Source organism: Nicotiana tomentosiformis, chromosome 2, assembly GCF_000390325.3.
Source record: "Nicotiana tomentosiformis chromosome 2, ASM39032v3, whole genome shotgun sequence".
NCBI classification, from domain to species: Eukaryota; Viridiplantae; Streptophyta; class Magnoliopsida; order Solanales; family Solanaceae; genus Nicotiana; species Nicotiana tomentosiformis.
In genome coordinates, this window is record NC_090813.1 from 60,417,640 (window position 1) to 60,442,385 (window position 24,746).

General features: G+C 35.2%; 2 protein-coding genes across 2 annotated transcripts; both read left to right on the top strand.

Moving 5' to 3' along the window:
• The first annotated feature begins 264 nt into the window (after window positions 1-264).
• Window positions 265-8,258, top strand: LOC104096436 (la-related protein 6A). Its single transcript, XM_009602796.4, has 11 exons — window positions 265-781; window positions 2,107-2,188; window positions 3,514-3,608; window positions 3,738-3,809; window positions 3,895-3,974; window positions 4,065-4,149; window positions 4,470-4,517; window positions 4,611-4,676; window positions 4,769-5,026; window positions 7,677-7,800; window positions 7,891-8,258. The coding sequence occupies exons 1-11, from the start codon at window positions 569-571 to the stop codon at window positions 8,016-8,018; spliced, it is 1,251 nt and encodes a 416-aa protein (XP_009601091.1). The 5' UTR covers window positions 265-568; the 3' UTR covers window positions 8,019-8,258.
• A 2,629-nt stretch (window positions 8,259-10,887) lies between these two features.
• On the top strand, window positions 10,888-17,527 carry LOC104096435 (phospho-N-acetylmuramoyl-pentapeptide-transferase homolog). The gene is made up of 8 exons (XM_009602795.4): window positions 10,888-11,210; window positions 11,361-11,435; window positions 13,515-13,738; window positions 13,948-14,395; window positions 14,480-14,544; window positions 15,358-15,551; window positions 15,763-15,971; window positions 17,045-17,527. Exons 1-8 carry the CDS (start codon window positions 11,037-11,039, stop codon window positions 17,225-17,227), a joined length of 1,572 nt encoding a protein of 523 aa, XP_009601090.1. The 5' UTR covers window positions 10,888-11,036; the 3' UTR covers window positions 17,228-17,527.
• The last annotated feature ends 7,219 nt before the right edge of the window (window positions 17,528-24,746 follow it).

Genomic DNA, 24,746 nt, shown 5'->3' on the forward strand with positions numbered 1-24,746 from the left:
ATTTAATTGTTATCCGATTTTAAGGATAAACACAGCTATTATAATTGCTTTGTAATTTCAACCGGACGATTCATTAAAAAAATCACTTTCTCAAGTATCAGCTACATTAGGCATAGATCTACTGTGCATTAGTTCATTAGTAAAGATATATTATGTAGGTGTAATTTTTGCATTTCTAATAAATAAGTTAAATTAAATGTTACAAAAAACTCAAAATCAGGAAGGTCAGCAAATATTTTAAATCATGAAGGTGATTAACCTGTTACAACTGTTTGAAAGCTGAACTAAATTGACTAAAAATGGACTAACGAATTACCAAAAAAAAATAAAATGGACTAACGATTCACTTTAACCAAAGGAAGAAAAAAAAAAAAAAAGAAGAAGTCATTTCGTCTCAATTCATCTTTTCTATATATATACCTGCTCATTGCCAGAGCGTTCTTTCGAGAGATTAAGGAGAAGAAGAATAACAAGGAAACTAAGGAAGAAGAAGAAGAAAATAATGTGTATTCTTCTTTGACCTTTCAGTTTTCCAAATAACTTCTCTCCTCTCTCTCCTCTTAACAAAATGGAAGCAGACGGTGAAGGAGTAATCCCAGTACCTTCCCACTCTCACAGTGTTTCATCTCCACCGCATGATGATAATCATCCTGATTTTCCACCTGTTGGATCGCCTGAGTCTCACTTCATTGACGATCTTTCTCAGCCGTCTGATCAACACGACGCCCAAGTCACCCCCACTCTCCTCACCGATGATCTTCGTAACAAGATCGTCAAGCAGGTTTTTTTTTTCTTATTTCTTGGTGTTTTTTTTTATGTACTGAGGTTTTTTTTTTTTGGGTGATTTATTGAGTTTTAGGGTTAATTAAGCTAAAAGGTCAAGTCCTGGAGTGAAGTTTAGTCAGTTAAATTGATGATTTGCAATTGGATGGGCAATATGCTTTTGAAGTTTGAAACTTTGCCTAAATGTAGATATGCCGACAGTGAAATTATTCAATTGGATTGATGTGTTTGGTCGGTATGCGTTTTAACTGTATTCTTGGGTGCTACGATTCTTGTAGTTCTTGAGGTGTTTCGCTAAGTTAGGTTTTTTTTTTATTAGCTGATTAATATTTAAAAGTTAGAAGTATTTGCTATGTATGATAGAAACTGTGGAGTTATAGATTAGGGAATTGCTTCATCTGATCTGAGACTTGCCCATTTGATTTTGATAATAAAAATTGATTCCAAGTTTAGTTCTTTATCGTTGGGTGTCCCTATCAAGCTCACCATATGGCTCTTGACATATGAACAGAACTTGAAAAGAAATTTGAAATTTCTAAGTTGTTTGAATATTATAGGTTTTAAGGTATTTCCTTTCTCGTAGTTCTGCAGCATATTATTGAACTTGCAAAGGAGCTTTAAGTATAGGACAATGCTTGGAATGGAACTTATTATTTTTTTGTGCAACCCCAACCCCCGGAAAAGAGCCTATGAACAAAGTGGTAAATTGTGCACTATCGTGAATTGTTTGTACTGTAAAATGATATTTCTATGGCTTTCGGAGAATTTTCTGCACTTCCTTGTGATTCATATAAAAGATCTTCTGCATCTATCAGAATCGATAGCAAATGCATGATTTCACTGTCTTGCAGAGACCTTTCTTTAAGTGAAGTCAGTGGCGGAGGGAGAGTAGAAGCTACAGGTTCGGCCGAACCCAGTAGTTTTGGTCCAAACCATATAGTTGTCTTAAAAATTTCATTGAATATGTACAAATTATTAATTTTGAACCCAGTAACTTAAAAAATTTAAAATCCTGAACCCATAAGTTTTAAATCTTCACTCCGCCTCTGAGTGAAATTGTAAAGACTTAGTTAATAAGCAATTGTTTTCTCACATACATACTTTAATATTCCCATATGAGCTTTTTGCTGTGAACAACCTTCAGATATTAGAGTTTTGCAATAACTCTAGCCTTTTACTATTCCTTGGTGGCTATAGCTTTGCTGCCTGTCTTAGTGCTAAATTATTAGTATTAAAAAGCATATACTTTCTACTACATGGTTGTTTTTATTATAAAAGCATGAACGAAGAAAGCATGTCCCTGACATTTTCTGTGTCTTGCAGGTTGAGTATTACTTCAGCGATGAAAATTTGCCTACGGACAAGTTTCTGTTGAAATATGTGATGAGAGATAGGGAAGGTTTTGGTGAGTATTATAGCTTATTTATTTATTTATGACGAGCAAGGATCTCATACTGGCTTCATGTTGTTTTCCTACTCCCTCTCTATGTGCACTCATTCTTGAAACTGTTTTGCGGTCTGTATGTTTTATATGCTCTAGTTTCTCTCCTATACCGCTGCACTTCAATGCCTTCTTATATTTTTTTTTGATGGGTAAATAATATATTATATAAATATTTGCACTAAGCCAGTGCAATAGGCGTAATTACAGGCTGTGCAAATCAGCAATTGCGTCTAAAATATCATCTACATCTGGTACAAGAACCAGTTTGCACCAAAAAGCGATCAACAAAATGCAATTAAGTTTAAGGCACTGTAAATTTCTTCTTTTGCCTTCAAAAATTCTACTGTTTCTTTCAAGCCAGCTTTTGAGCTTTCTTGCATAGACCCTCCCTGGTCCAGCACTTCAGCAATTCTGAAATGGAGTTAGGCATGGTCCAAGACATACCAAATATTGAAAAGAACATGTTCCATAACTGGTTTGTAACGCTGCAATGCAAAAAAAAGGTGGGTAACATCTTCTTCACATAAAGGCTAAGTTTGCAGACTCTTCGATTTTGTTGCCGTACCGATACAAGACGGGGACGGATTCAGTCAACTGACTTTGGACACTTTGACCGGAGTCCATTGACAAATTTGGGAGAAAAATTGAGATTTTGATTTCTCAAAATCAAAAATAAAACAGATTTAGGACAATGAAAGAATAATGTCCATCTTGGAGAATGAAAGATTGAATTCTACAATATTCATTTTTTCACAGAATATCTTTCAAAATTTACAATATTTTTATAGCTCTATTTTTTATTAGCCGAATCCCCGCACCCGTATCCATATCCGGATCCGTACCCCCGAATCTTAAAATTTAGATTTTGCCGAATCCGATACTCGGATCCGTCCCCGTATCGGATACCCGCACCCGAGTCCGAACAACTTAGCATAAAGGACATCTGCTGCACAGCTTGAAACCCCTCTTCTGGAGATTGTTTTCTGTGAGGCATGCCTCCTTAGCCACAATCCAAGAGAAGCAAGAAACCTTTAAAGGTGCCATGTTGTACCTTTTTTTTTTTTCCAAGGCCATAACTCACTGTTGCTAAAACCCAGCATATTGTAACTTTTAACTGAAAAAATGCCCTTGGAGTGCCCCTTCCAACTGATAGAGTCCATTTTGTTGTGGTCCAAAACAACGTTGCTTAGCATTTGTAGCAAGAGGCCTACCCTCTCCATTTCCCAATCTCCATTTCACTGCCTTCTTATATCTTAAAATCTCAACTGAATGACTGTATCTTGCAGTCCCTGTGAAAGTAATTGCTTCTTTTAGAAAAGTCAAGAAGCACACGAAGGACACAGCAATAATAGCAGCTGCACTTAGGGAATCTTCTCTTCTTGTAAGTCTAACTGCTTCTCGTTGGCTATGAAGAATGTTGCTTTGTCCTCCTTTTAATGCCTTTGTCTTTCTGCTAATATTCCTAGGTTATGTCTTTCATTCTCTTTGTTCTTTTTTTCTTATTCTGGAGGTTGTAAGTTCTGATGGGACAAAGGTGAAGCGACTTCATCCTCTTCCATTAAGTGAGATTATAGATCCCAAGGTATGCTCTACTTTTACAGGAACTCGATAAGTATCATCTAGACTGTAATTGGCAACGAAGTTATTCTTCTACTTACCATGTCTAGGTTTGTACCGTATTGGTGGAAAATTTACCCGAGGATCATTCTGTGGATAACCTTCGGCGCATATTTGGACATGCTGGGAAGTATGTTTCTTTTCCCTTTCTTCCTCTATTTTCTTTTTGATTGTTATTATTTTCTAAAAAGCAATGGTCTTAAAATATTTGAACTTCCAGTGTAAAGCATATTACCATCCGTGATCCACACACTGAAAGAGATTCCAGAAAATGCACAACTGCGGAGAAGCTACTCAGTAGTAAGGTATGCAAGTACAAATGCTACATCAGAGCATCTGAAAATTTCTAGGACCTGACTGGTTTGAAGCATGGGATGGGTCTGAAAAGATTTGACATCTATAGCTTCATGTCAAGTGATGAAATGCTTACATTTGGAATATCAGTTTTCCCTGTTGTTCATGAGAAGTGTCATCGCTTTCGAGGTTCCAATTTGCTAAGCTGCTTATGTTTGCATCTGACTCATTGAAGGATATATGAGAAGTTTTTGAAGTGGGCAGCATCTTCTTTCTTCACGCATGCTTTGGACATTTATTGATTCCTCTTTTTGTTTGTTTCTCATTGTAGTTGCATGCTCTTGTGGAATATAACACTGTGGAAGCTGCTGAAAAAGCTGTGAGTGTGAAGCAAGGTTCTTATTTCTAGTTCATTTTGGTGTTGGCATTTCAAAAAAGCTGATGATGTTCATTTTGGTGGTGGTTGTTTCAGGTGGCCATTTTGAATGATGAACAGGATTGGAGATTTGGCTTGCGAGTCAAGCTTCTCAAAAAAACAGTAATTCATTTGTCACCTTGTTTTCTTTTCCCTATACACTGGCTAATATCGTCATTGATGTATGCAATAACATGTTATGTTAATCTTTTCAGAACAAGCCTGGCCAAAATAATAAAGGCTGGAGAGATCCAGATTCTGAGAGGAATAAGAATGTCCAAGCATCTGATCAGGCAGTTAATGTAAAAAACCATTCAAGTGAGCATCGTGTTCTTCAGAACAAGCCTGGCCAAAGTAAGAAAGGCGGGAGCTATCCAGATTCTGATAGGAATACCAATATCCAAGCGTCTGATCTGGCAGTTAATGAGGAACACCATTCAAATGAGCATCATATTGATTCACAAGACGAAGAGGTTAATCTTAATCTCGTTTGCAATCTTTAGATTTATGTCCAAATGCAGTCGCTTATTTGTAGTGTATTGGAGTTAGTGTTTAGAAAACAAATGAATAAAGGTGTGACTAGACAAAGGATGAATGCTACTCGATAATTGATATTTTCTTATTTTTACTAAACATACCTTAAAAATACGGGTAAACTGGAAACAAATTAAGAAAGAAGTAGATGAAAGATGAGTGCTGAAAGTCAGGATGTTAGAATTAAGGATGTAGTGTAGAATATTCTTGATGATCATGTCAAAATGATTACTAATCCCAAAAATAAAAGCTTTCCTTTATTTCATTAGCTCAAAAATCCTATATGAAGAGCCTTCTTATAAGTTGTTTTGTCGTTATCTGCCGAAAAGATTATTCTCTCTTCTTCTTTTCTTTCACATAGTATTAAAGCCTCCTCTATGATGTAGCCGCTTCTTTCTGATGATCGTTTGGTGGCACCAAGTCTCTTTCCAGTGACCATATCGATAACACTGCCTATCTTGGTACAAGTTGGCCATTCTTTGAACGTTATTCTCTAGCATTTATTCTGGTTACTGATCTAGCACTTTTCTTGTTACTATTCAGCTACCAATTTAACTTAGTAAGTGCTGTCTTGGAGACTTGCCGTATCTCTTACTGTTTTGGAGACTTGCCATATCTCTTCTGTTTTGGGGACTTTCCATATCTCTTCTGTTTTGGAGACTTGCCATATCTCCTCTTTTGGAGACTTGCCATATATCTTCCTAGAATATATTGCTTTCTGTGTGTTTTGGAAATCACCTTGAGTTTGAGGGGGTGAGTCCTAAGTAAGGTGAATCATGGAGAATAGTACTTCGTAGAGATTGTTCTTGATTATGTTATTGTTGAAAGCATAAAGAATAGTAAAAGATATGATGTTCAATCTTTTTAATGATTTTGTCACAATAATTGGAAAACCCAATAAGTTGAGTTTCTTTACCTCTTTATGTCACGTAGCTTAAAGCTGCCTCCTATATTTGTTAACAATCAGTAAGATCTCTCTCTCTCATCTATTTAGCTTGCAGAATGAGAGTTCACGAAAATGCGGAACCTTTTTTTTTTGATAACCGATGGAACCTTAAATTATTCTACTTCATTATATTTCATTAAACTTCCATTCAAGACTGTTTTTCTCCAATGTGTACACTAGCTTTTATGTATCCTTTTCCTAAATGGTAGAAGAACTCTTGAGGCATATACTTTTGGAAAATGACAAATTCATATAGATCAAATAACAGGGAAAACCTTTGTGCTGAAAGGCATGTGCTCAGTGGTACTTTGCCATACCTGTTTCCTTGAGGCAGTTAGTTCTTGTTATGTTCAAGGTGTTTATCTCATGATTGCTTTTCGAGATGTTGATTTTGGGACCTCAACAAGACTTGCGGATTCATTTAAATCTGCATCAAATTTTTTAAAAGAGAGCTAAGGAGATTAGCAACTTAATTAAAAGGGGATGAAAGACAAATAGATGTTGATTTTGGGACCTCAACAAGACTTGCGGATTCATTTAAATCTGCATCAGATTTTTTAAAAGAGAGCTAAGGAGATTAGCAACTTAATTAAAAGGGGATGAGAGACAAATAAAAAGGTTAGATTGAAATTGAAAAATTCAGGGCATGGATTTGAAGTATAAAAAAAGGGGGAAAGAAAAGAAAAAGAATATAAAAGAAATCTAAATTTATGCTGAAAATAGAGAGTGGACAAGAGGGAAAAAATACTTGAAAAAAAGAGAGCAAATTAGGTGTAAACAACGCATGGCAGCGAATGTAAAAGTCCCCCTTGTTCTCATTTGGTTATATGACTATATGTCATATCACCACTCAGATTGGTATTAGATACATTTTGAACAGGGGAGTATTAGGTTACCCGCAAATTTTAATTTGTAACTGATATTTCGAACAAGTTCAAGGGAGGAATTTATGCATTCTTCCAAAATGTTTTCCTCCATACCAACACGTTTGTCAAAGGTGTTTAAATTGGATTATTCTTGAAAACCAAGTATGAAAGAATGAGAGAACAAAGAGTTTAGATGCGCAGACTAGACTGATTGTGTAGTTAAAGGGAAAAAGGAAAGGAGCAGCGTAGTCACCTTCAAGCAAAAAGGTTTAAACAATACCTTCCTGTTTTGCTCCCTCTTCTCCCGATCATGTTATGTTTATCCATCAATCACTCTATTGCCAGTCCTGTTTCTTTTCCATTATGCCATTTGTCAAACTAACCTTTTACTCGATCCTGAACATTGTCATCTTATGCTGTAATCATGACAAATAAATTTGTCCAGGCTCCAGAGGCGGATTCAGGATTTAAAGTTTATGGGCTCTTACAACGACCTCAAGCTAATATACAATAATAACCGGGTTCGCAGTCAAAATATTTATAGATATTTTGTGGATTTTCAATACATATACAAGGTCTGTGCAAAAGCTACTGGGTTTTGGTGAATCCGTATCTTCCACTCTAGATCCGCCACTGCGGCCAGCTGCCATGTTCATTGATAGCTATAGTAAAACTCTGCAGTTTATGGTTTCTTGAGGATCAATAAAAAGCGAAATTTCAGGAGACGTGGAGTATGTTTGTTTTCGATATTTGATATATATATTTTCTGCATTGCAGGAGGGAGACCATCGATCAAAGGAGACCATTGGGGAGCATGCACAAAAGGAGAAAAATGAGCATAGGGTGCAAACTAGAAATCGAAGTCGTGGAAGAAGAAACAAGCGTGGCACAAACGGACATGGTAATTTAACTGAGGACACTACACTTGTCTTCTCTCTTGCTTCTACTAATTTTCTTGAAGTTGATCTTATTGTTGTTTAAACATCACCAGGCCATGGAACTACTTCTTACAATCATGCGGTTGAACCATCTAAACCTCCTCCTGGTCCAAGAATGCCTGATGGAACCAGAGGGTTTGCTATGGGTCGCGGCCGACCTCTTTCTTCATCTCCAAGCTAATGGTGTTTTGTCAAATGTTTGTGGATTTTGTTGCTATGTTGTCGATGTGATAATACCGTTGGAAAATGGTTGGATTATGAATACTGTTGGTTGCACCTCGAGTTTGCAAATGAACTCCTCACCGTGTTATTGAGGGTTCCTAGGGACAGAGGTATATAATCTTATGTTTGTTTTATGTACCATTATGTTATTGAAGACTGAATTTGGGTGGCAATTATGATGTCCTTGTTTTGTGCAGTAGATTTAAGGGTTTAGCCGATATGTTCTAAATTTGCATTGTGATGCAATGATTTACTATCTTATGTGCAATCCAATTTTCAGAATAACACCATACTCTAATCCCTTCGTGTGCATGAGAAAGATCATCAATCTTTTTTTATGGAAATTGGAGAGCATAACAAGTTATAAGGTTTACACTTGGAACATTTAAAATTTTGGTTGTAGAGAAACCTAGTGCAATTCTTGAACAACCAGACATACAAACAGACCGAGTGTAAGGATTTACTCCTAAGAAAAAGCAATAAAATGTTATCCATAATGGAACTTCATACTATAGCAAAATACTTTATTCTGATGAGATATACATTTAGTTATTACTGATCCATTAAGAAAAACGACATATAGCAACCGAACGTCTATCACCTGCCTTATCAACCTTATCTGAAAGTAAGATAATCTAAAATGAGCTCTCAGGAAAAGACAACTATTTTTTTGTTGTTGATGATCGTTCATATTATTTTGTGCATTATATCAGTCGTCCCCAATCCCCATTTGTGAGAGTGTTATAGACCTTGACTCATATCTAGCAAAGAAAAGAAGAATATCAGACTTAAATTTGTAATCAAATCCTCCATTGGATTGGTAATTTATATATGAGATTTTTAGAATTTGTACCAAGGAAAGGATTTAACATCCGCATTTCGTCAATACTCATTTTGTCGATGTGTATTGGGCATTTCTCATTTTTAACCATTTGACTTTGATTCTATATGTTACGTCCGCATCTATCAATTCATTCTCCTAGAGTAACGAGCCTAGATATTTAAGTTATTTGTATTTAAGCACCATAACCTATTTTAATCTCACCTCATGAAGTTCACTCTTCTTATATTGACTAAGTTTGCAGTGTATGTATTCGATCTTAAATCTAATTATCTTGGATCTCTTGCTCTCTTGAGTGCTTTAAGCTCTTGGTTTATACTCTTGCTGGTTTTGTCAATTAGTTCGACTTGTTAGCAAAATTTCATTATGAACTAAATTTTCTAGTCAGATTAATGATTTGGAGTCATATTAGCCTAAATTACACTTTGCATAACTTACAAAGTCTCTCAGAAACGGTGTCCATTACTCAAATGGTCACTCAACTATCCATAATTATCTGGTAAAATCATTTTTCTTTCATTTGTAACAGAAAAATCACTTAACTATGCCTATAGCACTCAGAAGGTCACTCAACCAAATTTCTCAAACTTTTAATGGTCAAATACCTATTTTGCCCTTTAAATTGTCAACCTTTATCTTCTTTCTTTTATATTTTGAATATTATTTTTTATTTTTAATTTATATTATGGACTTACTTATAAAGCAAATAAATTTATTCATAAAGTAAAACGTACAAAATATTTTTCAAGCATATATAATGTTAGAATAATAAAATAATTGAGCACAATAAAAAATTTAATTAGAAATGATTTTGATAATAATGACAAAAACTCAAAAAAAATTATAAAATTGAAATAAAATAGAATAAAAACTTTTAAAACTTATATTCCATACGTTTAATATAAAAAATTTAAAATAGAGATATAGTTTATAATATATATTATATATTTAAAATTTATGCCCAATTATTTATTATTTCAATATTATATATGCATAAAAAAATATTTTACACTTTCTTTTACTTTATAATAAAATTTATTTGTTCTATAGGTAAGTTCATAATATAGATTAAAAAGAAAAAAATTATAATATTTAAAAAATATATAAAAATAAAAATTTAGAGGGTAAAATAGATATTTAGCCATCAAAAGTTTGAGAAATTTAGTTGAGTGACCTTCTGAGTGCTATAGGCATAGTTAAGTGATTTTTTTGTTATAAACGAAAGAAAAATGACTTTACTAGATAATTAGGGATAGTTCAGTGACCATTTGAGTAATGGACTCCTCAGAAATGCTTCAAACGGTTTATGTAAGCTTTTAAAAACTAATGACAAAGTGAAAGATTTGGCATCATTTCATCCTTTGATACTTAGGTCTTAGAGCATACACTTAACAAATAATTTTTGTTTTTTGTTTTTTAAAGAACAAAACGTATAATATAATACATCATCCGAGAAAGAAAAGACAGAGTTAACTGCATTTTTGATCCCTCAATTATAAATAAATTTTAATTTTGGTTCTTGTGATATTTCACGAGGTATGTTTAACTTGAATTAATTAAAATGTATTATTTTCTTCAATTTACATAGAAAATACAATATTTAAATTATTTTAAAGAAAACTTTTATTGTAAATTTATAAATTTACAAAATAGATGAGTAATTAAATAGTTTAACGATTAATAATTTGTTAGATTTATGAGAATTCAAAAGCACAATGATCAAAAGTATATATTCCATCAATTGAAGGTTAATATGCTTAACTAGATATTACAAGGACTAAATCAGAACCTATCAATATTTCAAGGATTAAAACTGAAAATATCTCAACAGAAAAAATACAGTTTTCCTCAGCCGCAACCAAACGACCATCCCGTTTTTCTTCTTTCTTACGCGCTCTAGTGGAGCGTTATTCCACCGCTTCCCGCAAAGCTTTAAGCTTTCTTCCGTTGATTTCGAAGTTCAGGTGGATATTTAATTTTTCCCTCTTTACACATTCCCCTTTTCAGCTCAGTATATTCCCTCCCCCCCTCTCAACAAACCAGTATATACATATATAATATATTCTAATCTAATATAGGATAGATCTTCACTGCTTAATTTATATTGTATAAGCCTTAAGATTTTACCCTTGAAAAATGGTACGCATGCAATATCAAAGGTCTTGTGCTTCAAAATTAGATTGGAATTCTGATTTCTATAGTCTTGGGTTTTATCAGAATGGAAAAGGGTCTCCGAATCTGAAATTTCAGCGTTTATTAATCAACTTTAATCCTCATCATCTCCAATTAAGCTCTCATCTTCCTTTGAAGGTAATTTTGTGAAATATTGCAGTGTCTTTCTTTGCGGTTGATGTTTAAATGACTTTGAAAAACACTAAATGACCTTCGTGTCTTTCCAGTGGGTTATTGATAAATTGACGTTTTTCTTCTTCTTTCGGTGTAATTTGTACATTGATATAGATCTGTAGATCAAGAGCTAGGCGCTATGGGTTATGTTTGCCTCCTAGGCTTCTTCAAGTTCGAGCAATGGATGAGGTAGTTTTTCTCCTTTTATCTTTTTTACTATTAGTTCAGCATATGTTGTAGACATTAGCACTTTTACTTTAGGTATTATACTCTCTAGGAATGGTTTCACCTTTCAGAGATTCATACATTTAGAAAATATACAGAACATCTAGTACATATTTTTGTATTTGCATAATATTGGATGAGATGACTTAAATGGAGTAACGTGGTTAGTTAGGATTCATATAGCCGACCCCAACTTGTTTGGGACTGAAGCGTAATAGTAGTTGTATACTATTCCTTTTTGGTCGTTATGGTATTGCTGCTCTTTTCACTTTAGCTATGTCTGTTCTTTACCAATTTTAGATATTTTTTTGATTTACCGTTCTGTTTGGTTGTGTGTTGAATGTTTTCGACAGAAAATGTTGTTTAGATATATTTTTTGATTTACTGTTCTGTTTGGTTGGGTGTTGAATGTTTTCGACAGAAAATGTTGTTAAATATTTTAAGTCATTTTGGTCTAGATATTATGTTGGTGAAAATATCATATTGGTGGAGGGAGGAGAGGTGTGCCCGGGATGATTATAAGTAGCAAGGAATGAAAAGAAATGTTTTATGTTGATAGGACAAATTGCTATGAAGTAAGAGTTGAGTAGATAATCACAACAAGTAAGTTGTTTCACAAAGGAGACTATTTTCCTCAAGAAAAACCTTTTCAAAAATTTTAGCAACCAAAAAATGTCCAAGTGGAGTTTTTCTTTGATGGGAAAATATGAAGACTGTAATTGTTTGTACAGATTGGAGTGAGATTGCCAAGTGACTGCTTAAGAAAATATTTAAGCAACAAGAAGCGGCATACAAGGATGCAGGTATAAATAGGAAAAGAAACAGATTCATACTAGATCAAGGAGACACTGCACGAATTCTCTAAGGTCAATTGAACGAAAATTGCAGATATTCTAAGCGCATTGAGTTTCAATACATGTGCAGGGGCAGCATCATTTCTAAGCATCTTTTGTCTTTCTTTTCTGCCAAATGGACCATAGAGGAAGACTAAAAGCCAAGGTCATTGCTTTGGAAAGAGCTAATAGAGCTTGAGATACTGGGGGTTGACCGAGTCGGTGCTTAAAAAAGAGAAGGTCGATTCCCTAGATTATCCTACAAAATAGCTACAGAAGAAAATATCATTCACAGGAAAAAACTCCCAGTGAGGCATGCGTCATTAGTTGGCCAGATTTTGCCTCTTTTCTATGTCATTAGAGTGCGGGTTTCGGGAAGAAAAAGATAAGAAAAATAAAATAAATCTGAAAATGTAATTGTAACACAAACAATAATTACTTGACAAACGAATGGAAGATACTGTAATGAAGCTATACAGATGAACAGGATGTAAATGATGAAAATAGTATGTTAGATTTCATCAATTCACTACAGGAATCAATTTCTGTATAGATAGGAGGTGCCTCTCTTTTTGTTTTTGCACTGGGGATTTTCTGACTTGTACCTACAGAGCTCTTTCTTAGTGCTTTGCTGTTTGTTTCAATAAAATACTTACCAGTTCAAACTTCCAAGAAAACAATAACATATCAACCAAGATAAAAAACCATATTAAATTTCTGATTTTGATGAAATGATGTAGTTTTAAGTTATTAGTGGCTAGTTTTCTAATGTTGTAGTTTTAAGTTATTAATGGCCAGTTTTCTTATACTAAATTTTAGTGTCTTATTCCTAATTGCTAAAAGTTTCGTCATAATGTTGTCAACTATTTTTGTTGTCTAGCATTATGTTCTTAACGACAGAGCCTATTGGTGTAGAGACGCACAACTTAGCGCCTTAGTGCCTACGCTAAAGTGCCAACTAAGCCAGGCGAAGAGCAGCACCTTAGCTTAACCGAGATTCAGGGCTTAAGTGCGCCTTTAGTGAGCCTTTAACTATACTGTTATAAAACTTGTTGTGCTTGACTATGAGATTGTTATATAACTATACCAATGCTTGAAATGAATTTAGCATAAGACGGCACTACAAAACTATAACCATTTCCTACTGCTGCCATGGAACAAACCTAATACTAGTTCAGTATCATACGTGTTTTTCTTTTTTGTTATACAGGATTTTGGGGTCTCTTCACTTCATGACTGGGGAGACAATAATAGAGCAATTGATTATAGGCTCTCTGCAAGTGAAGGTGAAGAAAGCGATGGAGATATTATACTACAGCCGATCACTGATGTTGATTTGCCTACCCCCAAGGAGCAGTTTTATCCAGCCGATGACTCCATAACAGCAACTGCCCACCGGTTATCAATGCTTGGCAGAGCGTACAAGACAAAAAAGTAAATCTGCTTGTACCCATAGAACGGGTATCTTATATCTTTCTACGCATTTTATGTATCTCATAATTTATTGATATAGAACTATTGTGCTGATGAGCTTAAAGGAATGAAGACTGTGTGTTTAGCATTACTCTAACCAAGTTTATTTTTTGGTAATTTCGTAAAGTTTTCTCCATTCTCTCAGCGCCTTTCAAACCCATATAATGCAGGACAAAATATGGCATTCTAAACAACATAGGTCTCATAACGTTCTCGACGGTGCTTCTGTCTCTTGTGGATTGTTGTGCATGGAAGATTGTCAGACTGCCCCTGGCTCCACTTTACCTGATGCGTCCCTTTCTCATTTCTGCAGTGGCAGTGTCTTGTGTAGGTTATGTCTGTGTCCCATTATTTCGCAGTTTAAAACTCCAATCTTTAATCAGGAAGGAGGGGCCTGCTCGGCACTCTAGTAAGAAAGGAACTCCTACTATGGGTGGATTGTATTTTGTCCCCATTGGAGTAATTGTTGCACAAATTCTTGTTGGGTTTTCTTCTCTGGAAGTTCTCGGAGCATCTGCAGCAACTTTAGCTTTTGCAGCAATTGGATTACTCGATGACTTGATAAGTACGAGGAATAATAATGTTGGCTTATCCGCTCGATTTAGAATTATATTGGAGGTGACTCCTTTTTTTGTATCTTTTCAAATCATAAGTTTTGCTCTTGCTGCTCTGGAGTTGACAGTACTCCTCTCTGGTACACAGGTAGTTGCTGGGACATTGTTCTCCTTTTGGCTGTACACGTCGGACATACCGTCACCCTACAGCATGTATACATTCTTGTAACTAATTTCATCAACCTTTTTATGATGGTAACTCACAAATCTATCTTATGTTAACAATAAGTTTTTCTTATTCAGTATAAAAAAAGGGCAGCCTGGTGCACTAAGCTCCCGCTATGCGCGGGGTCCGGGGAATGGCCGGACCACAAGGGTCTATTATACGCAGCCTTACCCTGCATTTCTGCAAGAGGCTGTTTCCACGGCTTGAACCCGTGACCTCCTGGTCACATGACAACAACTTTACCAGTTACTCCAAGGCTACCCCTTCTTCTTATTCAGTATATTAAAAAGATTTAATTCATGTATTTTCATTCCTCAAATTGATGCTTCTGGATGAACTGGATTAGTCACTAGTGCGCCTTAGGTCCTAACAAATTTAGATCCTGAATTTCCACCCGTTGACTTGCTATCTAATTGGTGAATCTCGCATCATGAATTTTGTATCAACATCCCATAGTTGGATAAAGAACTCTCTAACTTAAGGAACAAAATCAGGGGGATAAAAGAATAACAGGAGTTATTGATCTTGATAACATTCCTAGCAGCATAGACAAATGCTGGATGTTTTTGAATACAGAAATATTTTTGAATAAGGAACTCAAAGCTTATGAAACCTTGCTTGAAATCTTAGAGTTAACTGGATATTCTGCTAACATTACTGAAGAATGAAGATGCAAACATGCTTTCCTGTATATTACAACAGAAATCTCTTCTTTCTCGGCCAATATTAAATCCTACGTGGTATATGCATGGAAATTGGTTCCATATCATGTAAGATTAACATCTTCTATGTGTATGCAGGAAAGCAGTGGTTCCCCTACCTGCGCCTCTTGGGCTCATATGTCTTGGAAAACTCTATCCTTTTTTAACCTCGTTTTGCTTTGTTTCCATGGCTAATGGAATTAATCTTACTGATGGTCTCGATGGATTGGCTGGAGGAACTGCCACATTGGCGTTCATTGCAATGTCGATTGCAGTGCTTCCTATATGTTCTGGTCAGTTTCTGAACTACTGATCCTTGTGGCTTTCATTGCAATTCAAGTGTATTGACTTCATTGTGTTACCTAGTTCAATATTATTAACGGAAGTTTTTGTGATGAAAAAGTTAACATTATTTTGGTTTCCAAGCAAAACAGTGTCTTGAGACTTGCATTTTCTGAATTTTCACTATTCTTGCTGAGTATGGTTTTGTGCATCCAAAAACAGAGCTTTCCATATTTGGAGCATCCATGGCAGGAGCCTGTGCAGGTTTTCTTCTGCACAACCGGTACAAAGCATCAATATTTATGGGTGATACAGGAGCCTTAGCCTTAGGAGGCGCACTTGCTTCTATGGCTGCTTGTACAGGGATGTTCTTTCCATTGTTCATTTCATCTGGTGTTTTTGTCCTGGAAGCATTATCAGTTATACTGCAGGTAACCTGTATCTATATAACCATTCTGTAATTTTTTGCTCATGGATAATGCTCTCTCAACACTTGTGGATGAATTATCAGTTTATTTGCAAATACGATATTCCTAGTGTCCACTTTCTGATTCTGGTAACTTTATCCTTTCTGGCTTTCTTGTTCGAACTATGTAATATAGAGATGCTTCTATAATCTACTTGTGTCAATATTTAAAATTTTGGAAGAGGAACTCATTGCTCCCTTTTTCCCCCTTTCATTTTTATTTTTGATACTGTCGTCGTCCCCCTCCCTCTCTATCAACCTACCTACCTAGCCATGCAACTTAAGGTTCTTAATTTGGTTTCTCTTGCTCTCTCCTGGTCCTCTCCATGGAAGTGCTTCTATTCATAAATGCAGTCATGGAGGGAATTAAGGAGAATTGAGATTATGTAGAAGGCGAAAGAAATTATGCCCTTTGCAATTCCAAGAATTTACTTTTGCTTATTGTCTTTAGGAGACAAGAGGGGTTGCTTTGATGGTAAGCAACCTCCACTTCCAACGAAGAGGTTGTGAGTTCGAGTCACCCCAAGAGCAAGGTGGGGAGTTCTTGGAGGGAAGGATGCTGAGGGTCTATTGGAAACAGCCTCTCTACCTCATGGTAGGGGTAAGGTCTGCGTACACACTACCCTCCCCAGACCCCACTAGTGGGATTATACTGGGTTGTTGTTGTTATTGTCTTTAGGACAAGAGAAACAAATGTAGCCTTCACATTTTGAGAAGTTTGCATCATTCTATTTAAATTTGCAACCTGATTGCTTTGAGGATGTTTTACTGTAGAAATGTAATTAGCTAATTAAACTGCCTTCCCCACTCTAATTAGTTCGGATTAGGTAGCTTGAGATGTGTTCCTTGTTCTTGAACCTCGGTTGAGGTTGAATTTTTGCTGCTATCTTTATATATTTGTAAAAATGAAATTACAGTCCACCTCTGTGGCCTAAATTCGCTCACCCGTTTCTTAAGTAGGTTAGTTTGTATCCAATAATCTCATTAATGTGTCTGCACTTTTATGTTTTAACTGACAGAGACTTGTCTCTGTCTCAGGTTTCCTTCTTCAAGACAACAAAGTATTTTCAAGGAACTGGACGCCGCTTGTTTCGAATGGCACCCTTTCATCACCACCTCGAGTTATGTGGGGTAAAAGAACCTGTCATTGTTGCTGGTGCATATGCTTTTTCTTGCATTTTAGCCTTGACTGCCGGATATGTGGGACTGACTTCAGTTTAACCACAAGTCATGGAGCTTTTTGGGTCTGCTTTTGGCATATGTTGACAATCTGGAGACACTTCCTGCAGCAAGTTTTCTCCTTTTTAATTTTTTTTTTTTCCCTTCAAGCTTAGAATAGACTGAGGAAACTGTTTTTCTTTTACTTTTTCCTCATAATGTTGAAATACCGGGAAAATGGCCTTATATGTAGTATTCTGTGACCTAAGTAGCATTAAATAGTTATACAAATATTTGAGAATCTTAAAATTATCCCCATGCCCGATTTCTTGTGAATATATTACTAATATTCTGGATTTAAAATTCTTTAATTTAGTATATAAGAATACAGAAGGTGCTCATAGTTTTGTTTAGTTCTTTATTTCTTCCATTCAACTTCTAAATGATTTTAAGGTGTAGTACGACCATAGCCGAGCATAGGTCTAACTAGCCACAGCTCTCATCGACCATCCCCAATTGCCTTGCATCTCGAAGTGATTACCATGTGTAGGGGTGTTAATGGTTCGGCCGGTTATTTTATAAAATTTATACCATACCAATTTTTTGGTTATTCTGTTATATATAACCAAAATTAGACTTTATGAAACCGTCTCAATCATGTCGGTTTCTCTTCGGTATCGATATGGTTCGGTTAATTTTTGGTATTTTTTTTAATTGTCATATAAAAGTCACTAGTAGAAGTATAATGTAATAACATACGTACTTTTATATGACTTAGCAAAACTCCCTAAATATTCTCTTTAAATGGTGATGAATTAAGAAAATATGAAAGATGGTTAGAGTATATATCCATCAACTATTCTACAACAACGTAAAAGAAACTAAGTAAAGGCAAAGAAAATATCAATCACTCGAGTGGAAAGATATTAACCAAGTTGGGACTCATGAATAAAATCTATAAAAGATTAAATATTTAAAAAGATAAATCTAAATCATACGAAAGAAACATATTCAATATATTGTACTTAGTTTGTTACACTGGCTAGTAAATATGCTTAAAATAATTTAATTTCAATAGGAGTAGCATAATAGGTATGCTTAAAATAATTTAATTTCAATAGGAGTAGCATAATAGGTATGCTTAAAATAATTTAATTTCAATAGGAGTAGCACAATAGGTTTGAGATTAAGATTTTAAGTTTAATTTCTCGTTGGCTTATAACCATTTTCATAATTCCAAAATTCAAGAAAAAAATTAATACTTTATTATTTTTAAACTTAACATATAAATATATTTTTCACATGTGAATTTATTCTGTGTGGTCGGTATTTTTTCGGTTTATTTTCATAAAATAAAAAATTTACCCTAATTATCGGTACGGTTATAGATTTATATAAAAATCTACGGTTTTATTAAGAGAAACCTAAAAACTGATTCGGTAGATTTAGTCGGTTTTTAAATATCAATTGGCTATATATCTTTAATTTAGGTCACAAGAGGGTTATGATTCAACTTTTAGTAATACCGAGGTGATGTCTGTGAGATACTTACTAGTTACTAGTATTACGGATTGTAGTAGCCTATATAGGAAAGAAATATTACAAACTAGTGTAATACGGAAGTTCTTAAACCAAGGAGTCCGACTGTAAACAAAGGAGATTGACTCCATTAAAGTTTCAACCTGTTGAATTTCTGAAATTCCATATTGGATGTGGAAAATAGACGAGTCATTAAAGTCCACCCATTTCTCATTAAAAATACTTGTCCATAATATGTTATAATTGGGCTATAGCGAGAGTCGGAACTAAGATTTGAAACTTATGGGTTCAGTAGTATTCTAATTCTTTTAAGTTAGTGGGTTCTAAATTAATAATTCGTACATAATTCAATGATTTTTTAAGAAAAATATAGAGTTTGGACAAAACTTATTGGGTTCTGTCAAACCCTTATTTGAAAGGCTAGCTCCGCCTCTGGCTATGGCTTGGATTACAAATTTCTTACTTAAATTGAATTTAATTTTTATGTAAGATTTAATTTGAATACTTATTATCATTACGACTAATCAGTTCATTGGACGGTTAAGCCTTTTAAAATATTACAACCTTTCAAAGATAAATGCTTATGTTCTTTAAACAAAAAATGTCTTTGTTTAATGAGATTTTTACCTTCCTATACACTATTTGAAACCTTATTACTCTTCCTACTCAAGTTTCAATTTAATTACATAGGCATATACAATTTACCAATTATATACATTTTAGGAATTTAATGAGAATCAATTAACTCCTAAAATCTCTCTAACGTACATATCCCACTCCCCCACGTTTCTCTCTCTCTCTATACCCCCGCCCCACGATTCTGTAGTCTCTCCTTCCCTTAACGCTCTCTTCCATTTATCTTCAAAAATCTTTTATAATCTCTCTCAATCTTTCTTAATTCTCTCTCTAAATCTTACGAAAACAGTAGTAGCTTAAATTTTTTCTTCCCTTACAATGAAGAAGAAACCGAAGAATACCCCTAAAAAAGTTAATGTTGGTGATATTCCTACTTTTGATTTGAGTGTTTTCTCACAGGATTCACCCAAAAAAGTAGTGAAATCTGCACATGCAAAATCAGAGACAAAGTCCAAGCTTTCCCCTCGTGAAGCTAAGGCAGAAGCTCGAACAAAACTCAAGTATGACAGAGATGCTGGTGAAGCTTCGACATCTGCTAAATCAGTAAAGCAGAAGGGCAAAGAAACTGCTCGTGATGATGATTTTGCCGAAGAAGAAATTATCCCGAAACCTGCAAAAGAAATCAAAGTTTTTCCTACTGTCAAACCTTCAAAAAAGAAGAAGGTTCAAAAATTACCTAAAACTATACCCCAATAGTCATTGGAGAAGGTAAAATTTTAGTAGTTACAATTTTTTTTATTTTTTATAAAGTTACAAAACCTGTTCTCAGTCTCATGAGACTACATATTTTTTATTTTTTTGTATTTATAAAAATTTTGTCTACATTGTGTATATTTGTTGTTGGTTATCAACTTTTCTACATTTTACTCGAAATTGTAGATTTTTTGTATATTATTTGAAAATATTTTATTAGGGAATGCACTACATGATTTAGTTGGTTTTATTATTTATTATTTGCTCTATTTTGTAGATGTTAGTTCATTTTCTGTAAACAAATTGTATATATTATGTGTAGTTATTACTTTCTAATTTATTGCTCTAAACATAATTTTATCGGTGCATTTGTAGCTTCAATGCAGTCAGTTGTTCTATATGTTTAATAATTTTGTAACTTACTTGTATACAATGTATTAACATCTTTCATACTGTAGCTAAATTGTAGTAGAATTATATTTTTTTTGTCTTCAAACAAGTTTTATTAATTTACTATTTTTTTTGGTGCAGAATCAAACATTTATAGCCTATTATTCGAAATCATATTGTTAGGGGGTGTACTACTTGATTTAGTTGGTTTTATTGGTTATTAATTACTCTATTTGTAGATGTTAGCTTCATTTTCTGTTAACAAATTGTATATGTTATGTCTTGTTGTTACTTTCTAATTTCTTGCTCTAAACATAATTTGTAGCTTCAATATAGTCAGTTGTTGTATATGTTTACTAATTTTGTAACTTACTTGCATGCAAGGTATTTATGTCTTTCTGATTGTAGCTAAATTATAGTAGAATTGTATTTATTTTATTTTTTGTCTTCAAACAAGTTTTATTAACTTACTGTTTCATTTGGTGCAGAATCAAACATTTTACACCACATGATATTGATTATGGCATTACTAGGTTCCAGACATTATCCGACCCTGATGTTCCCGACTAAATCAATGTGTTATTGTCTGAAAATGGGTTAAAGTTATTTAAGAAGATATGTTTTGGACATTTTCTTTCCCTGCCCAAAACATGTATCCAAAATCAGACAATTCACCTTCTCATGAAGTATGAATTAAACGTATCCGATTCTGATTTTTTTACAGTAGAGATAAAGGGTGAGAGGCTGAACTTTGGGTTGAGGGAGTTTGCCCTTATCACCGGCCTTAGATATTTTACAGAAGTAACGGACTTTGGTTACACAACTAAGTATGACAGTAAAATAATGAGGAGCTATTTCTCAAACAAGAAAAAAGTTGAGAAGTCATACTTGAAACCAATTGCAACCACCCGTAGTTGGGTGAATGATGAGGATGCAGTCAAGCTGTGTATTATCTATCTGATAGAATTCTTCCTCTGTCCTTCATAGAAAGATAATGGTTTGCTAGACCATTTTAGGTCCTACTTGGTGGACTCGGGACAGTATGCGAATTTCGCATGGGGTATCAAAGCTTATACACAATTGCTTCAGTCCGTTAGGCACAAGCTCAACCCTTCTGTGCATTTTTATCTCATTCGAGGTTTTACACTCGGTATGCAAATATGGTTGTATGAGTGTTTCTCTACAGTCAACACTGATATAGCTACAAGGGTTGGTAATTCGATCCCCTGCATACTTAACTAGACAGCTAGTAAAAATAAGATATGGATATCTGCATTGGAAAATAAAATGATCAAACCATCATGGATCAAGGTAAATATTTTTCACTTCTGTACAAATAATTTAATATAAATTATCTATACATTTTATACATATTATGACTTGGTCCCTCATTTATTTTTCCACTCAGTTCACCAACATGCTTGAAGCCCCATAAGAGCTTTCAAGAATGAATTTGCCAGACAAAGTTGAATACATCCTTGAATAAGCTGAAACAAAGGTCGAGCATCCGACAAATTCTCCATATCCATCTCCATTTGGACATACTCATGCAATGGGAATATATGACAAGAAAGATATTGTGAAACAATTAAAAAAATTAGGAAAGATATTGATAGGGTGTAACGATCTGACCGGTCGTTTTGAATATTTACAGTTCGCTTAGTTATTTGAGGGCATGAGTAGCTCCGTATGATGTACTTTGACTTGTGTGAATCGTCGGTTTTGGGTTGTAGGTATTTCGTAATCGAATTGGAAGAAGAAATTTCATTGTTGAAGCTTTAAACTGGGAGAGTTGACCAAAATTTGGCTCTTTAGCATTTGACCTCGGATTGGAATTTTGATGATTCCGTTAGCTCCGTTAGGTGATTTTGGACTTAGGAGTGCGTCCGGAATGTGATTTGGAGGTCTGTGGTAGAATTAGGCTTGAATTGGCAAAATTGGAAATTTGGCGATTTCGGTCGGCAGTGAAAAATTTGATATCGGTGTCGGAATGGAATTTAGGAAGTTGGAGTAGGTTCGTAGTCTCATTTGTGATGTGTGTACAAAATTTGAGGTCATTCGGACGTGGTTTGGTTGGTTTTGGCATCGGTTGTCGAATTTAAAAATTTAGAAGTTCTTAGACTTGAATTCGAGGGTAATTTGATGATTTGATGTTGTTTTGAGTGATTCGAAGGTTTGACTAAGTTAGTATGTTGATATATGACTTGTTGGTATTTTTGGTTGAGGTCCCAAGGGCCTCAGGGTGATTCCAAAGAATCGCAGGTGCGAGGCCGCTAGTGCGCGTGGGGAGTGTGCAGGTGCGGGCAATGCTGGGCTAGGCAGGTTGGGCAGGTGCGAGTTGGAGGTCGCATCTGCGAGCCCGCAGGTGCAAAACCTGGGGCGCAGATACAGAAAAGGGGATGCTGGGCAGGCTTCGCAGAAGCGGAGGAAACGCACAGGTGCGCCTTCGCAGGCGCGGGGTTTTGGGCCGCAGATGCGGAAGCTGGGCTCCTAAGTAAGTTCCGCACCTGCGATGGATTTTTTCGCAGGTGCGGCGGCGCAGAAGCGTGAAAGTTTTCACAGGTGCGAAAAACCTGGACAGAAACCATAAATAGACCCCTTCGCGAATTTGGTTCATTTTCACCATTTTTGTAACGACCCGACCGGTCGTTTTAAGTATTATAACCCTGTTTCCCTATTTACTGCTCAAATTGGGCTTTACAGTTGTTGTGTGACTTGCCGGGGTAATTGGTTTGGGTCCGGTGAGGTTTTGGAATGAATTGGAACACTTAGTTCCAAGGTTTAAAGCTTAAGTTAAAATAGTGACCGAATGTCGACTTATGTGTAAACAACCTCAGAATTTAATTCTGATGATATCAATAGCTCTGTATGGTGATTTTGGACTTAGGAGCGTGTTCGAAAAATTATTGGAGGTCCGTAGTAGAATTAGGCTTGAAATGCCGAAAGTTGAATTTTTGGGAAGTTTGACCGGGGGGTTGACTTTTTGATATCGAGGTTGGAATCTGATTCTAAAAATTAGAATAGCTTCGTTATGTCATTTATGACTTGTGTGCAAAATTTGAAGTCATTCCGGATTGATTTGATATATTTCGGTACAAGATATAGAATTTGAAAGTTCAAAGTTCATTAGGCTTGAATTGTGGTGCGATTCGTAGTTTTAGCGTTGTTTGATGTGATTCGAGGCTTCGACTAAGTTCGTATGATGTTTAGGGACTTGTTGGTATATTTGGTTGAGGTCCCGAGGGGCTCGGGTGAGTTTTTGGGTAGTTTCAGACCATTTCTAGGCCATTTTTAGTTGTTGGTTTCTGCCTACAGAGGAGTACATCGCGATTGTGAACATTTGGTCGCGTTCGCGAAGAGAAAACAGCAGTTTGGAACCTTGTGAATCGCGATCGCGGAAGCTCTTTTGCGATCGCGTAGAACAAAATCTCTGTTGCACTGACCCGATTTTGGAAGCTTATATCTCGTAATCTATAAGGAATTTAGAGATGATCCAAAAATGAAAGTTGTAGCACTTGATGTCTAGTTTTCAAAAAGGTAAACATTTTTCATTTGGAGTTGTGTACAAAAGGTTATGGTGGATACACTATAGGCTGTCCGGAAAGAGTTTGGAAATATCCGTTGCACATGGCTGACTTTGGAAGTTTATATCTAGAAATTTATAAGGAATTAGGAGATGAGAAATTAATGAAAGTTATATCCCTTGGTATCTAGTTTTTAGAAAGTTAAACCATTTGCAATTTGGAGTTTTGTACAAAACGTTATGACCATTATACTAGAGGCTATCTGGAAGTGCTGGGAATTTGTTCTTCGCGATCGCGAAAGGCAGATTTTAGGCTGAAAATTTTTGTGCTTCGCGATCGCGAAGTATTTTCCGCGATCGCGAAGAATAAATGCCTGGACAGAAGATATATTTTGAGGTTTCGGCCATTTTAACACATTTGGAGCTATGGAGCTCGGATTGAAGCGATTTTTGAAGCGATTTTTACCATATGGATTGGGGTAAGTGATTCTAACTCTGTTTTGGTTAAATTACACGAATCTATTATTGTTTTTATCAACAAATTAGTGTTTGAGGTTGAAAATGGTAGAAAAGTTCATAGACTTTAATTGAGGATTTGAAGGCCGAGTTATGGTCGGATTTGAGTAATTTTGATATGGTTGGACTCGTGGTTGAATGAGGGTTCGGATTTTGTGAGTTTTATCGGATTCCGAGACATGGGCCCCACGGATGATTTTTGGGGCGTAATTTCAGATTTTTAGAAAATATTAGTATTTTGATATGGAATTAATTTCTATAATTTTTGTGAGCTGAATCAAATTA